At 33.7% G+C, this 16315-nt stretch overlaps 1 protein-coding gene across 2 annotated transcripts in view; it reads right to left on the bottom strand.

Moving 5' to 3' along the window:
* Positions 1–2438: 2438 nt before the first annotated feature.
* Positions 2439–16315, bottom strand: part of LOC144970128 (scaffold protein ILK-like) — a 32065-nt gene continuing 18188 nt past the window's right edge. For both annotated transcript variants that reach the window (XM_078909377.1, XM_078909378.1), the window contains 3 exons: positions 14632–14731; positions 13255–13385; positions 2439–10256 (listed from right to left, as the gene is read on the bottom strand). In XM_078909377.1, coding sequence (XP_078765503.1) covers positions 10104–10256; positions 13255–13385; positions 14632–14731 — 384 coding nt within the window. In that variant the 3' untranslated portion in view covers positions 2439–10103. The remainder of the gene's footprint in view (positions 10257–13254; positions 13386–14631; positions 14732–16315) is intronic.

The raw sequence follows: 16315 nt of genomic DNA, 5'->3' as shown, positions 1-16315 counted from the left end.
TGGAGAGAAAAAGTGTATCAAAAATGAGCATGTGTATAGATATTCTTATTCAACTAAAAACTAAAAACATTAGCTTTGATACTACACCTATAATTTGTCTCAGAAATATGTAATAAATAGGCATGGGGTAAAAGTAACCCAGGTAAACTACGGATATAGTCGGTTTTAGGGTTGAGTGAGTTAATCCTCTTCGCTCTTTGACTTTGTTAAAAATAAAGCCTCTACGAGTGTCCGCCATCTACTTCTGTCCTTACCTATCTCCAGTTTATAAGACAGTGCGCGCCTACACGTCTGTTTTGTACGTCCAACCTTTCGTGCCCCATGGGGGTTCCAATCGAGGGAGCGGTAGACGTTGCTCCCTGGTCTTCTCAAGATGTGACCGACCCATCTCCATTTCCTCCGAATTTGTTTTTTGTTTTTGTTTTTAAGGGTTTTACGGCGCTTGCAACACATTTAGGTTATATCAGCGCCAGTAAAAAGGAAGAAACTGGGATAGTAAAAAGTTCTAGAATTACAATTACAGCACCCAAAAAAAGTAAGACAAAGGGGAACTAAGAAGAAATAGGGATCAGATGTAGATTCCAAGAGCATACTACCAATGTACTTAGTTTGAGATCACCTATAAGTCTCATCCGGACACAAGTACATAACCCAACAAGGAGGAACACACTCAAATGCCTACATTTTACATTCAAAAAAATAAATATAATAATGCATAACAGAGAGATGATTTACAAAGAAAAAAATATCATCTCCCAAAAAAATATCTATGCATTTGACTGTTTCCCTCCCAGCTGGGACTCCGGCCAGGGCCAAGACAAAACCAAGTAATCTCATTCCAAGACAAAGACAGAAAGCAAATTGGAAAACAGATATAAGGGGATAGAAGACACAGTATGTACCTCCCTGCCCGCTATGGGAGGTCAGGATCCCCACCCAGCCTCCGAATTTGGGTGCTGATGGGTTTTGTGGTTCCTGCTCTCAGGATGGTGCAATAACCATCAGCGAGGCTTGTCCCTGGGCAATGAAGGACGACATGGTCTGTAGTCTCAGGAGACCCTTGACAGTTATAGCAAGAGAGAGAGAGAGAGAGAGAGAGAGAGAGAGAGAGAGAGAGAGAGAGAGAGAGAGAGAGAGAGAGAGAGAGAGAGAGAGAGTTTTTTTTGTTTGTTTTTTAAAAAGTTTTAAAGGGTTTTACGACGCTTGCAACACATTAAGGTCATATCAGTGCCAGTAAAAAGGAAGAAAATGGGATAGTAAAAAAGTTCTAGAATTACAATTAAAGCAGCCAAGAGATAGTAAGACAAAGGGGAACTGGGAACAAATGAGGATCAGATGAAGAATCCAAGAGCATACCACCAATGTATTTAGTTTGAGATCACCTATAAGTCTCATCCGGACACGTGCACAAAATCCAACAAAGAGGAATACACTCAAATGCTTACATTATACATTAAAAATAACAAATATAATAATACATAACAGAGAGATGATTTACAAGGAAAAAAATATCATTTCCCAAAACAATAACAATGCATTTGACAGCTTCCCTCCCAGTCAGGACTCCGACCAGAGCCAGGAAAAAAAAACAAGTAATCTCATTCCAAGACAAAGACAGAAAGCATGTTGGAAACAGATATAAGGGGATAGAAGGCACAGTATGTACCTCCCTGTCCGCTATGGGAGGTACTAAGAGAGAGAGAGAGAGAGAGAGAGAGAGAGAGAGAGAGAGAGAGAGAGAGAGAGAGTGGAGGAAGGGAATGAAGAGAGAGATAAGTTTCAGACATGTCGTAATCGTTATCAAACCTGAGCTGGACTGTCTCACTGAGCAACCAAATGACAGACGTTCGGTTGGTCTAGCAGTTAAGTGATAACTTTGTAAGGCACAAGGAATCATAGATATGATCTTTTGAGTTAAACAAGACACTAAACTGGCACGAAAATCAAAAACAACAAAAAACTCTTATATTATCTAGCATGTAAAAGAGCAGTGTAATGTTGTTTTGTTTTGTTTTTGTTTTTATGAGTGGGGGGGGGGGGGTCGAAAAATTCCCCATTCTTCACGCACAAAAACACAATGCTTCGGAAGTTGCCAACTCATAAATAGTGATTATTTATTTTAATCTTAAGGGTTTATTTTTCACTCTGACTACTGCTCAGGACATTTTTTTATCTTTAATGGCTTTCTTTTTTTAAAAAGTAACTTTATTAATTTAAATAATAGACTTAAAAATCGAAGATTTTATAATTGTTGACAAGTTTGAGGTCAACTTAGTACCATCAATATTTGAAGTGAATTTTCATCGTTGAAATTTTAAAAAAAATACTATATAAAAAACTTTGATTGTTATAGTACACCAATATGATTAATACTTTTCTGATGACAGATTCCTCCCAATTTTTCACTAACAGAAAATAAAGTAGAGAACGTAAAGACAATGACTTAAAAGGCGATTCTTTATTTATAAAAATGACCTGAAGCTGTAAAGAAAGACAAATTTACTATAATTTGTATATCATTATCACATAAAAACATTTTTATTAACATGTATGGTGAGAGCTCATAGATTTAAACCAAAGAGGAGAATATAAAACAAAAACAAAATGAAACAGAACAAATAAACCCAAGATATTATTAAACATTCTTGTTTATCATTTATAGCGGTTTGACAGTATTGGCGACCCTTTAAGGACATATCAGCACTCGTAGAACAGACAGACAAAAAAAAAAGATGATGGGATTGTCAAAAGATTTTTGACGAAGTTCATTAGAGTTTGCAAGTACCATAGAAAAAGTATAACAAAAAAGGATCAGTTCTGATAGAATAAAGAAAGGGACCCTTAGAGCAATCTGTCCATGAGTCGAGTCTAGAGACCACCCAAAGGTCCAATCATATAACACAAGAATTTTATATCCCCACCAAAAGGGATAAACGTGAATGGTTAAATTGTAAACTAAAGGCAATTCAGCAGTTATCAAATAAAGGCAATTTATAAATAGAGATCATACAGTGGTCGTCTCATAGTGGTCTAAGCTAAATTTTAATGTTGTTGTTGTTTTTTTCTTTTTTGTTGTTTTTATAATGGGGGGCGGGGGGGGGGGGGGGGGGGGGGGGGGGGAGTACGGGACTTGCAGCACTTTTAGGTCATTTCAGCAACAGTAAAACGGAAGAAGGTGGGATAGTAATAAAATTATTGATTTACAATTTTTAAAATCAAGAAAAGAAAAGTAAAATCAAGGACAATGGATCAAATAGGGAACAGAAGCAGTAGACTCCAGTGCAAACTATCAATGTGCTTAGTTTGAGATCACCTAAAAGTCTCATGCAGTCACAAGCATAGGATCTGATTATATAAAGAATACACTTAAATGATTACAAAGTGTTATATTAAACACATTACAGCTACACACGACGAAGATGGTTGACTGCAAGAGATTTTACCTGCTTTCCCTTTTTTGCCAACTCAATCAAAATGCACTAGATTTCAAAATCGACAATTTTATAAGTAAAGAAGACACAACAGTAAGTACAAAGTATCGGGGTTGACAGCTTTCATTTGTAACAAGAGCCAGAAATTGTTGTTTTTTGTTTTTAAGGGTTTTACGGCGCTTGCAACACATTTAGGTTATATCAGCGCCAGTAAAAAGGAAGAAAATGGGATAGTAAAAAGTTCTAGAATTACAATTAAATCATCCAAGAGTAAAGCAGACAAAGAGGAATTGGTTCAAATAGGGAACAGATGTAGATTCCAAGAGCTCACTATTAGTGTACTTAGTTTGAGATCACCTAAAAATCTCATCCAGACACAAGCACAGGTCCCCAAAAGAGGAATACATTCAAATGTTCACAAATCATATAATGTAATATGTAAACAAAACATAATACAGTGCATAACAGAGAGATGATTTACATGGAAAAAAATATCATCTCCCAAAACAATAACTATGCATTTGACTGTTTCCCTCCCAGCTAGGACTCCAGCCAGGGCCAGGACAAAACCAAGTAATCACATTCCAAGACAAAGATAGAAAGCATGTTGGAAAACAGATATAAGGAGATAGAAGACACAGTATGTACCCCTCAGCCCACTATGGGAGGTCAGGAACCCCACCCAGAGAGCCAGAAATATTTGGTTATTCATACAAAGCTTAGGACTATTTAAGTTTAATAATCAATGAAAGGTTCAATAGTGACAACAGATGGAAGATGTAACCGAGACATACGAGCAAGAATAACTCAAGCCAAACAGGCCTTCATGGACCTGGGAAACATTTTGAAAAACAAACAGATGTCGTTCGGGATTAGATTCCGAGTCTTGAAGTGCTACGTGTGGCCAATCTTGTTATACGGATGCGAAAGCTGGACTACAAATGCAGAAACACAAAAGAACATTGAAGCTTTTGAAATGTGGTGCTTGAGAAGGATGCAGAGAATATCGTATACTGCACACAAAACGAACGAAGAAGTGCTAAAACAAACATACCAACAAAGGAAACTAATGCCCTTAATAGTGGATCGACAACTATCCTTTTTCGGACACATAGTAAGGAAAGATAAGAATGAATACCTGGCAAGTTGTGGAAAAATACCTGGTAAACCGCCCGGGGGAGACAAAGAAAAACACTCATAGACCAACTGAAGGGCTTCACCAGCCTAACAATCCAAGAGCTGTTTGAAAAGGCAAGAGACAGGGAGGAATGGAGAGAGATAATTCATGCAGTATCCGAAGCCTGGACCAGGCATGGAACCTAGAAGAAGAAGAAGAATCAATGAAAATAAAGTAGAATTGATTTAAAAGAATCATAGGCAAAGCTCTCCTAAAAAAACAAATAACCACTGTTCATCAAAACCATACCGCTCAACAATATTAATCAGTTAATTTCCATACTCTGGAAAAACATGTTTTTCAAGCTTTGTCCAGAAAACTTGTCCTTCACATATTGATTGATTTAAATGACCCTCATCTTGGCAAAAAAAATCTCAAACATGGAACGATTTTGTTTGTTTGTTGCTTTAGGTCTCTTCCAACACAATTGAGGTTATATGAGAGACCACTGAAACAAAAAAACAAGCAATCTAACACTAACAAAAATAGTACAAATGTAAATCAAAATCATAACCTAAAGATATCATAAGCTAAATTATAAATAACCAAGAACAAACAGGCAGAAGATTTACAGAAAAAAAATATCCCCTGTCAAAAATACAATCACAAACCAAAGAAGCAGGATAGGCTAGTAAAGAGAAGAAGAAACGACATCACTATCGGATCGTACACCCATGCGAACATCATAGGTATACGATTCAAGGGTGATGCTCCCATCCAACCAAACATGGAACGACCTGAGGTTCCAGTTTTGAGAGTTTTTTTTCCAAGATAAGGGTCATTTAAATCGATCGATATTTGACGGATAAGTTTTCTGATCAATTTTTAAATACGAGTTTTTCCAGAGTATGGAAGTTACCTGTTTAAAAGCAAACTACAGTTGAAAAATTGGAAAGCATACTACAAATTAATGAAGTAAAATCACTTTCATATCTATGATGACATTTTACGTAATCAGCGGTAATGATAAAATTTGGGACACATAGAATTCATTTCATTGTATCCCTCTTCATCAAAGCTAGACTTTGCAGAAAATTGTTACTATGACAAGTTTTTAAATGTTGTAATTGTTTTACTTTTTTTTTTTAATGCCCGTAAGTTGATTGAGATAATACTGTAAGTTTTTCAAATAAAAAAAAAAAATCTAGCAATTTAACAGTATTTTTAAGATACAATCTTATTACATCCTAAATCAGCATAAAATTATTAACTAGAATCAAAGGACAAAAGATGACAGTCAGAGATGAAACCATGATGCATAGGTGGATGTAATCATATAAAGATTCATTGAAATATTGATTTCTTTTATCATAAAGAAATCACAATGAGGATTAAAACGTATGACATCGTTTTACACAATCTTATACAAAGTACTTTATAAAGACATTAACAATTTACATCAATCAACTGTAACATTTTAATAGATGAATAAAGTAACACGAGTCAGCACCAAGTGATGAAATCAGAGCAAAGCTGTGACCAAAATATCAACAAAGTCCCCAAGGAGAAGAAGAAAGACAGCATTGTAGTATTAATTATCTTGTAGTTGTCAGAGAAAATGTTATAATTTACAATGGTAATAATGCGATTCAAAAAGAAAAAACAACCAGATTTCAAAGGTCTAGCATAGAGGTCTTTCAACAAAACTTATGTTTTTGTTTGTTTTTTGTTTTTTTTCAATTTGAATGTTAAAGTTTATTTAACACATCAATATAAAAAAGCAAAGCTTTTCTAATACGGTTCAAAAACGCATCCTATCGATTCAAAGGTGAATGAACTATGTCATCAGCTCCATTAAGAAAACTAATGAACAAACAAAAAAATGTATAATGTTAAAGTCATTATTAATTTGATGAAGAGAAAATCAAATCAATAATCATTTTCAAGCATAGAAACAGTCATCTATGTAAAATATGTTATCATTAAGTCTGTAAGAAATTCTTATTCCAGTTCTCATTTTTATTTCAATTATTATATCATAGCCTATCCTGCTTCTTTGGTTTGTGATTGTATTTTTGACAGGGGATATTTTTTTTTCTGTAAATCTTCTGCCTGTTTGTTGTTGGTTATTTATAATTTAGCTTATGATATCTTTAGGTTATGATTTTGATTTACATTTGTACTATTTTTGTTAGATTTTGAAAGATTGCTTTCAAAAAGATTTTGATCTATGATATTAAGCAGTGTTTTTTTCGGGGGGGTTTTGTATAACAATCACAAATAATTAAGTGTTTTGCTATCGACACTTATTAGGCCACATCAGCCTCAAGAAAAAAGAAAAAGACTGACTGGTCCAAAGATAAATAGTTTATTTGCTCATAAAGACGTACAATGTAATAGCCATGCCACGACACAAAAAGTAATGTGATCTATTATGTCCAAATCTATTTCATCTTTCTCATAATACATTAAAATTCTCTCCAGATCCAGAGCAAAACCAAACTTATTTGAGAACAACGGCACAAAATCACATGGAAGGGACACATGACTATGAGGATCAGAAGATAATGCAAGGGTTTGGATCTTCCTAAATCAAACACACCATGAGGATAGATTGAATACTAAGCAGCTAGAGGCTTGTGGACCGTAAAAAGAAATGTGCAAAAATTAATAATATCGCTTCAAAAAAAAAAACAAAAAAAAAAACAACATATATTAATAATAAACATTTGAATGTTCAGGCTGAAATTTGTTTTTATTTTGTTTTTGTGGCGCTTGGAACACATTAATTTCTTCTTCAGCCAATCACAAAATTGGTTTGTAAATTTATCATGTTAAATTAAGACAGATGGCAGAAAATTCTTGGAATGTCTAATCCAAAAGTACTGTAGCGAAAATAAAAATTGTAGGTTTCAGTAGCTGAGTGCACTGGTGCTTGAAAAGATGAACTTGAAACTTGAAATAATGGATAAATTTTGGTGCATAAAGAAACAGAATTTTGCTCTTTTTTTTTTTGAAACTTTTATCCTCATTTTTAAACATTACTTTTCACAAAGATGGATTGCCAACTTAATTGGAAGAATTATCAATTTTATATAGTTAAAACTGATAAGCAATGGGAAGCAACACCAAACCAACTTTTTGAAAAAAAGGAATATTGCATCTTAAGAAATCAAATAACATATAGGCAGAAAAGAAGTATGAACCCCCATCAACCAATCACATGTGCTATACATTCCAATATACAAATCAATAATACTTGGATAACTCTTATGGCCGTTTTGATTATTGTGCATATACATTGGTCTCAGCTTACAGGCATAGTGGCCATAAACATAATATAGGTCTGTGCTAAAGATGAGAAACAATATTTCTAATTCTCTATATTAAGCGGTCGATAAAAAGATTTCTTTATATGCATTCTAAAGAATTGTTCTCACTGACGATTGAGAATCATTCAAATCACATCTCTAATAATCAAATTTGTGAGAAGCACATATCATAATTCTCATCTTACCACAACATTAATTATACATCAATCTTTACAACAAAAAAAAAAAACAGAAAAAAAATGTTTCCCAGATTGCATATTCCTATGGCAAATTTAAACCAAAACACATTCGAAATGATCGTGAGAGAAGAAAATAAAACCCTCCAACCCACTCCCTAACTCCTTTTACATGATTTCACAGCTTTCAGATACTTTTTAATAGAAATGTCATACTTTTCTGTCAAAACCAATCATGTAGCATCCTTAAATACTTCAACTTATGTCTTAATGTTTCCCCTTTATATATATAAATATATATAACATCAACATAAGAAAAAAAAGGGGAAGGGGGGGGGGGGGGTAGGTTGACATATAACTTTGTCATCATAAAAATTTGCACTGTAACTGCAGTAACTAATATTGTCATAAAACATTGCCTCCTGCTGAACGTATATCACTATTTATCATTGTATATCTTATGACGTAAATAATAATTAATATTTATCTTCTTTAATATACAGATGTAACTGGTTGAAATATGCCCTGATAATAATAATAATAATAATAATAATAATAATAATAATAATAATAATAATAATAATAATAATAATAATAATAATAAAATAATAATAATAATAATAACAATAATGATGATGATGATGATGATGATAATGATGATTATTATTATGATTAAGAACAAAAATAAGAATCAATTCAAAAACATTCCTCTTCCACGTAAATAACATAGTGATTAAAATGCATTAGGTACAAAGGCACAAGGATTAATATGCTATGTCAGACTGTGTGAATGACTAAGACCATTGGATCAGACCAACATATACTTAATTGCCAGTCTGATATCCCAAAACTGTTAAGGGCCCATTGTTGTAAGGGAAATACTCTCAAACCAACGCAAAATATTATCCATTACAACAATGTTAAAGCAGGCCCATAATTTCGATCCGTTATCAGACCTGCAAATAATATGTGCACATCGGGTACCCGTCTATTAAATTGAATAACTCTATTATAAGTGAGCTGTATTATAATGAGCCTAAAATATTCTCCCAAATGTCAAAATGCACTCACAAATAATCTAACCAATAGAATTGATTGGAACAAAATTCAGGGTACAATTTAAGTTTTCCTCATCCAACTGAGTTTAACCCTACCTTTCTTTAATCATGTTCAGCTGGACAATCAAATTCATGATTTGACACCTGAACATAAAACATTATTTTCTTAGCATTTATAACCAGGTTTTCATTGATTTAACAAATTGCTTTTCTTGTGTGTAACCTGAAGAAGACCAAGGCCGAAACGTTGTTTCCTTGTGTAGTCCCCTTTTAACATGAGTCACATTCACTCCCTTTATTTTAGAATTTCTTTCTTTTATCTTTGCTCACAAAAGATAATGAATCAACAGTCAGTTCATATGATTTAAGAAGCATATTTAATATGTATAACATATTCAAATACAAATGATACTGAATACAACAGGATATGAAGGCAGTGGCAATATCATTAATATGTGGAGATAAATTCATGCTAAAACATTTGGGACTTTGGGCGTTTTACATGATAACAAAGTAATAAACAGTATTAACACATTAACATCTCATCGTTGTTACAAAAAAAATATTCTTTAAACCATGCCGGATAATCCTATGTATTTCATTCAAAATCAGAATCAGAAATAGGATTACTAGTCAGCCTATAATAAGGTTCCAATAATTGATAGTTACTATGCATGCAATCTAACATTCATTTTTCATACTTTCATAAGGCATCAATTATTTAATGCTATTCTCTTTCAGTTTAACTTAAGCAACAAATAAAAGAACAACATGCATTTTCGTAACAACAATATCCCAATAGTTTTATGTTTTTTTAAATAACTGTGATCAATATTTAGTATCACTCCAACTGTGTCTATAATAAAACAAATTCTGGGAAGTATAAATATAATGTCTAAGTAGCATATTAATTTGTAAGCTAGATATTTAGGTATGATCATGCAGAATAATTTTAAAATTCTATTATTGCTTGAACAATGTTAATAAATCTAGCTAGATAATTTCATTTTCTCCAGGATGGGAATGACCATATCAAATCGTGGTCTCTTTCCTGGCTCCTCATTCATGCAGATTTTGATAAGACGAGATATATGACTAGATATTCCAGGAGGGATTGAGATACGCAGATCTTCCAGGGCCACCTAAAGCAGAAATCAAAAGAAAAAAAAGGAAAATAAATAAATAAAATGTTTTAAATTATTATAAACTTTTATAAATAAAAAAACACGAGCTTTTATTAAGCACAATATCCACGAGACGTGATCAACTTCTCAAAATAGCATTGTGCCTTTGCTGAAAATTGGATTTAAATCTAATATCATAAATTTTTCCCTGTTTACAGTTTACAAAATGACACTTTTAAATAAAGCATATTTAATCCTTAAAAACAAAGAAAAAAAAAAACAAATATAAGGGATTGTTATAATTAACACAGAGAAAATGCTGTTATTAGCCAAAAACTCATTTAACACCTGGGTACCGTAAGAAAATGTTGAATAAATGGGACTCCTGTATGTGCCACCTTCAGTCAGATTCAACCTTTGACCTTCAAGTCACAATCTGAGTGCAATCCCATTGGACCAAACAGTCACCAAAAGCTTGCTGTTTTTATAAAGAGTGATTGAGCCAATCACTCAAGATTTGTTTTTCAAAAAAAGACAAGAATTCCAGCAAGACAATTATATCAATATTATACATCATTCCATGTTTTCTTGTCTACTTTAAGAAATTGAACCCTTCAAAGATTGGATTAAGTAATAGTCATAATTTGGTAAAATGTTCATAGACAAGCATGACACCAGATCCAAACATACAACGATATGCATGCAATCATTTCCGAATGTGAGATCAGGTTTGAGTACATGCTTCTCCATACGGAAGTGAGTTTATTGAGAGAAATTGTGTTACTGACATTCTGCCCAACAATCCATTATAATTTCTACAATGACTACAATATGCCTGTTCTCTTTGAGTCCACTCAATTCTTTCTTTCATTTCTAGGATTTAACAACATTGTCCTCATGTTCATATGTTGACAATTATATATTGTTTAAATTTCTTTCCTTTCACAGTTTCGTGTATGTTAATCACTTGTTTGTTATTTTCTTTTCCTTTTCATTAAGGGTCTTAATAATTTCTTATTGTATTAATAATGATTTCATTCTAATCATATTTGCCCTGTTCTGCATCTGACTTAAATGAAGTCCAAACTGTTTTCACAGAGAAAACATCAATGAAAACTAAAGTTTCATCGTTTTTACTGCTTTCTTAGAGAAAACAGCTTGACACGATTTGTGTTTGTAATAAAATTGAATTCCAGTTAAAACTAGATTATTTTTTATTATTTCTTATCTTATACATGATAAAGCAAGGGTTATCTTATATGAGTTTTTATGTGATTTATTACGAGGGCTCTTTCATAATTAACCGAAAAATGCCTGTAAAATCCGCGTTTTTTATGCTATCAACAAAATTCTTGCACGTGTTCATACCTTGACTCGTCCTTCATTTCTCTACGTAACAGCCAAGTCTGTCGACACACTTCTGCCAACGCCGGACCATGGAATAGATACCCTCTCGGAAGAAATTTCCATCAAGGTTTTGTAGCCATTTCCGCACATGGTCAACAAGCTCTTCATCGACATCAAAGCGCTTTCCTGCCAGCTCACGTTTCAGTGGTCCAAAGAGGTGATAATCAGATGGTGCGAGGTCTGGACTGTGTGGTGGGTGTGGCAAAATCTCCCATCCATATTTCTCTAGCCAACCTTGCGTCACTTGTGCTGTGTGGGGTGTAGCGTTGTCGTGTTGTAAAATGACCCCGTTGGTCAACTGCCCTGGGCACTTTCTGCGAATGGCCTCCCTAAGCTTGTCAAGAGTTTGGCAGTACCTTGCAGCATTGATTGTTTCTCCAGGTTGTAAGGTTTCGAACAGAATAACACCACGACTGTCCCAGAAAACAGTTCCCATTATTTTCTTTGCTGACCGCATGACTTTGAATTTCTTCGCGACAGGTGAGGATGGATGTTTCCATGTCATCGAATCTTGCTTTGTTTCTGGGGTGCAATGGTGCAACCAAGTCTCATCACCGGTGACTATGCTGTCAAGAAAAGTCACATCGTACCCTAGAAAGTCTCCGCCGGCGTTGGCAGTATGCCCATGAACCCTGCGTGAGCTCTTGCGTCTTCTCAAAAGTTCCCTGCAGATGTCCAATCTTTGTTCTTTATGGTTGTCTGTCAATTGCTTAGGAACCCATCTTGCGCTGACTTTTCTGTAGCCAAGTTCATCAAATACAATTCTATGGGCAGAAGTTTCCGAAATTTCAAGACTGCTTGCAATTTCATGAAGTTTCAACCTCCTGTCTTGACCAATAAGCTCATCAACTCGCTTCACATTGTCTTCTGACGTCGCAGTTATCGAACGCCCTCTCCCTTCCCTGTCTGTCAAGTCGGAATGGCCGGCTTCAAACAAATTACACCAGTAATAGACTTGTGTATAACATGCTCACCATATACACTCTGAAGTTCTTTATGAATTTCGGTAGGATTCAGACTTTTGGCGTTCAAAAAACGTATGACAGCTCTGATTTCCTCCTTTGACCAAGTTTCAAGGTGGGCCGCCATCTTTAAAATCGTCTAGAAATTCATTGTGCAAATGCACTTCATAATTTCTGGGAATATCCGTAAGGAAATAAGGAATATCATGTCGTTTACAGAATTTAAAAATATCCACTGGTTGCTGAGCAATGGGCATTTTTCGGTTATTTCTGAAAGAGCCCTCGTACATCAAAAGGCGTGGTCAATCAGTCAGGAGCTGAAACTATCCATCCAAATTAATGCTATGCATTCACCTAAAATACTCACATCCTACCGGGATAAAACATGTCAAAACACAAAACTGCGTGTAACCTTGAACGTTTATAGTCTGATATAATTTTGTGTGACTTAATCACCAAAATGGCTGTCTAAAAATAAAACAAAGAACTGAGTGGCGTCAATTTCGTTCTTTCCATATAAAACGTGACTGATGAATAGTCACACAAAAAGTCACAGTTACTTTTACGCAAAATATAATCCCTTCCTAGAATGAATACCATGAGATAATGTCTAGTTGACTAGTTAAACCATCTTGCATTTAAAATACCTTCATTCCAATCTCCATTGGTTCCAACTCGGCAAAAGGCACCTCTCTTGTCTCAAGCTCCCAAAGCAATACAGCAAAGCTCCACATATCAGATGCTCTTACATTAATCTCTTCTGGTGCTTTCTGAAGGGCTGAAAGAATTTAGATAACATCTTTTTCAACTATAGTTTTCTTCTAATGAACAACATAAATAAAATACTTCATAGAAATCTGAGAAATGAAATCATATATGACTTTATCTGCAAAGATTATCATTGAGCTTTTCATACATCATCATTTGCTTACCCTTGTTGGGCAAAAAAAAAAAAAATGCCATTGTCCAAATTGTATATCCGATGTAAATAAGTTACAGAATAATATATAAACAAAACATTTTAATTCCGACACACCTTCATCAAAAATTATCGTTTATATTCAAGACACAATCTGACACATCTTTTTGGATGACTTGAATTTCTACTTTATTATTATATATTTTCAATTTCCCTGTAAAATATAAAAAAGTTATCTTTATCATTAGCTAGATGTTGTATACTGTTTACTCAAACCTTGTGTGTCTTTTATCACATACAGTGTACATTCACAACAAATTTACTTGTCTCTAATTCCATTTTAATTATGGGGGAAATTTCCCTTAAAAATATGACAATCTATCTTTATCATCAACTTGATGCTGCACTGCGCCTGATGCCTGGGTTTTTCCAGTCTTCCCTTGGAATAGACCCTAGAGACAAATTTCCCCTACGAGATGAATAAAGGGAATTTTTATTATACTGTTTTATCAAACCTTATGCATCTTTTCTTTTATCACATACAATGTACACTCGCAACAAATTCACTTGTCAATGATTCCATTTTGATTGTGGAGGAAATGGTCACACTGTTTGTTCTTTAATGAAGGTAAGAGTGTGAAGTCTTACAACAAATTATTCTCTATCACACTGATTGGAAATAACATTTCTATCATTTTCTCCTTTTTATCTCCACATAGGCTCAGTTTTCATGAGTAAATGTTTATATCACATGCAAATTCCCTCTTGTTTAATGCCTGTGTAATAATTTTACCCCATTTTCTTCTCGATGGGTTCAATGAACCGTTTACTTTATTCTTTTCGTCTCAATTCTGCCAAAATGTAGAGTTAGTCTTTTATTGCCATTTATAAAATTTATTAAATTAACAACTACAATCTTTCATCAAAGTCTTGTAACACCCAGGGGGGTCTGATAGCTCAGTTGGTAGAGCGCTCACTTGATACGCAAAGGGACCAAGTACTGCTATTGTCTTTTTCACGCTATAGAACTCGGCATAAACTCCAGCTCCATGGTTCTAATGGCTCTAAAGAACTACTTGTAACACACAACTCGAAAGTTAGTTACCTTCAGGAGAACACCAAGCTGGAGAAAACAGTTTTCCCTTTTCATGGAAGGAAAAACGATAATCAGCCATATTGACCTTAGCAGTCAGGTCTTCGTCAATCTGAAAATGGAAACATAATCATTAATTTATTTCTTTTCCATGTCTAGCAACTAACAGTAAATAGTAACCACCTTCTATATCACATTCTTATATAAAGAATTCTAGAGAGATTTCTTCTCTGGGAACTTTCTGTTTTAACTCTTCCTGTATTTTTTTTTTTTATAACTATAAATAAAGAGTGGATTTCAATAATTAAAAGATATTCTCCTTGACTTCCATTCAAAAGGATATCTGATAACTTGAAAATAAAGCAACACAAGAAATTTATTACCACATTTATTTTAAAGACAAGGAGATAATAACTAGCTTTTCAAATTGCTTACTACTTACTACAATAACTATGCATTTTATCTTTAAAGTCTTGTCTCAAATATGCGTCTGAACCTATTCAACACTTCAACTATCTATATCTATCTGATAGGAAAACACTGTTTTGAAAAAATGTTCATGTTATAAGCAGTTGCATGAGAGGATTATTATAAAGAAATAAAAATAGTTTAAGTTTAAAAGATTTTTTTTTTTTTCAAATTCATGTAGTCAGCACAAACCCAGCAAGAGAGGTCGACTGTTGAATTGCGGAGAAAGAAGATAATTTCACTAAAGCTATTAGTAGTAAAAGCTTCATCATGGACATGTGTGTGTTTGTCTCTTTGTGTATGTGTGAGTGTGTTTGTGTTCATGTGTATTATAAGTAATGGTATATATATATATATATATATATATATATATATATGCCGGCACATATATATATATATATATATATATATATATATATATATATATATATATATATATAATGTAAATTTTCACTCACATTTTTTTGGCCGAGACGACTCGTTTCTGTGTTTTTTACACTTCTTCAGTCGGCGTAATCCATTGTAATGTCCGTAGAAAACTCCAAACTTGGAGTTTTCTACGGACATTACAATGGATTACGCCGACTGAAGAAGTGTAAAAACACAGAAACGAGTCGTCTCGGCCAAAAAAATGTGAGTGAAAATTTACATTATATATTAGCTCTAACCACCATTATCGAGCACTTTCGTACCTACAAGTACCCACCAACACTCATAAATATATATATGTGTGTGTGTGTTTATATGTGTGTATGTTGGTCGGTGTGCCGGCATGTGTATGTATTTTGGAAATTTATCATTACTTATTTTAGCTAAATAAATAAGAAATGAATGAAAGTGAATAATGACAGAGTCGACTCCATTAAATACTTTTTTTTCATCAAAGATCCCAACTCCCAATAGTACAAAAGCATTTTTCAACAGACACCAATGTAGGACTGAGTCAGATACATTTAAATCTAAAAAATGCTATAACTTGTACACTTTCGAGAAAGACTAGCCTGGGTGGAAAAAAAATACATTTTTCCTTTTTGTCTTCTAACAGAATCAATATTATCATGTAAAAGAAAAGAGAGGAAAAAAAAAATCTAACAATACATTTTTAATTGAAAAATCATTTATGTACAAGATTGCCTACCTTATTTTTTCACACAAATCACTAATTTCAAAAACAAATAAAACTGGGAGGTCATCTCACTTATAAGTCTTCAGTGAAAAAAATACCCTC

Source organism: Berghia stephanieae, chromosome 4, assembly GCF_034508935.2.
Source record: "Berghia stephanieae isolate SIO BIC M18660-M18661 chromosome 4, UCSD_Bste_1.3, whole genome shotgun sequence".
NCBI lineage: Eukaryota > Metazoa > Mollusca > Gastropoda > Nudibranchia > Aeolidiidae > Berghia > Berghia stephanieae.
The sequence above is the reverse complement of the archived record's forward strand: the minus strand, read 5'-3'. Positions and strand labels throughout refer to the sequence as shown.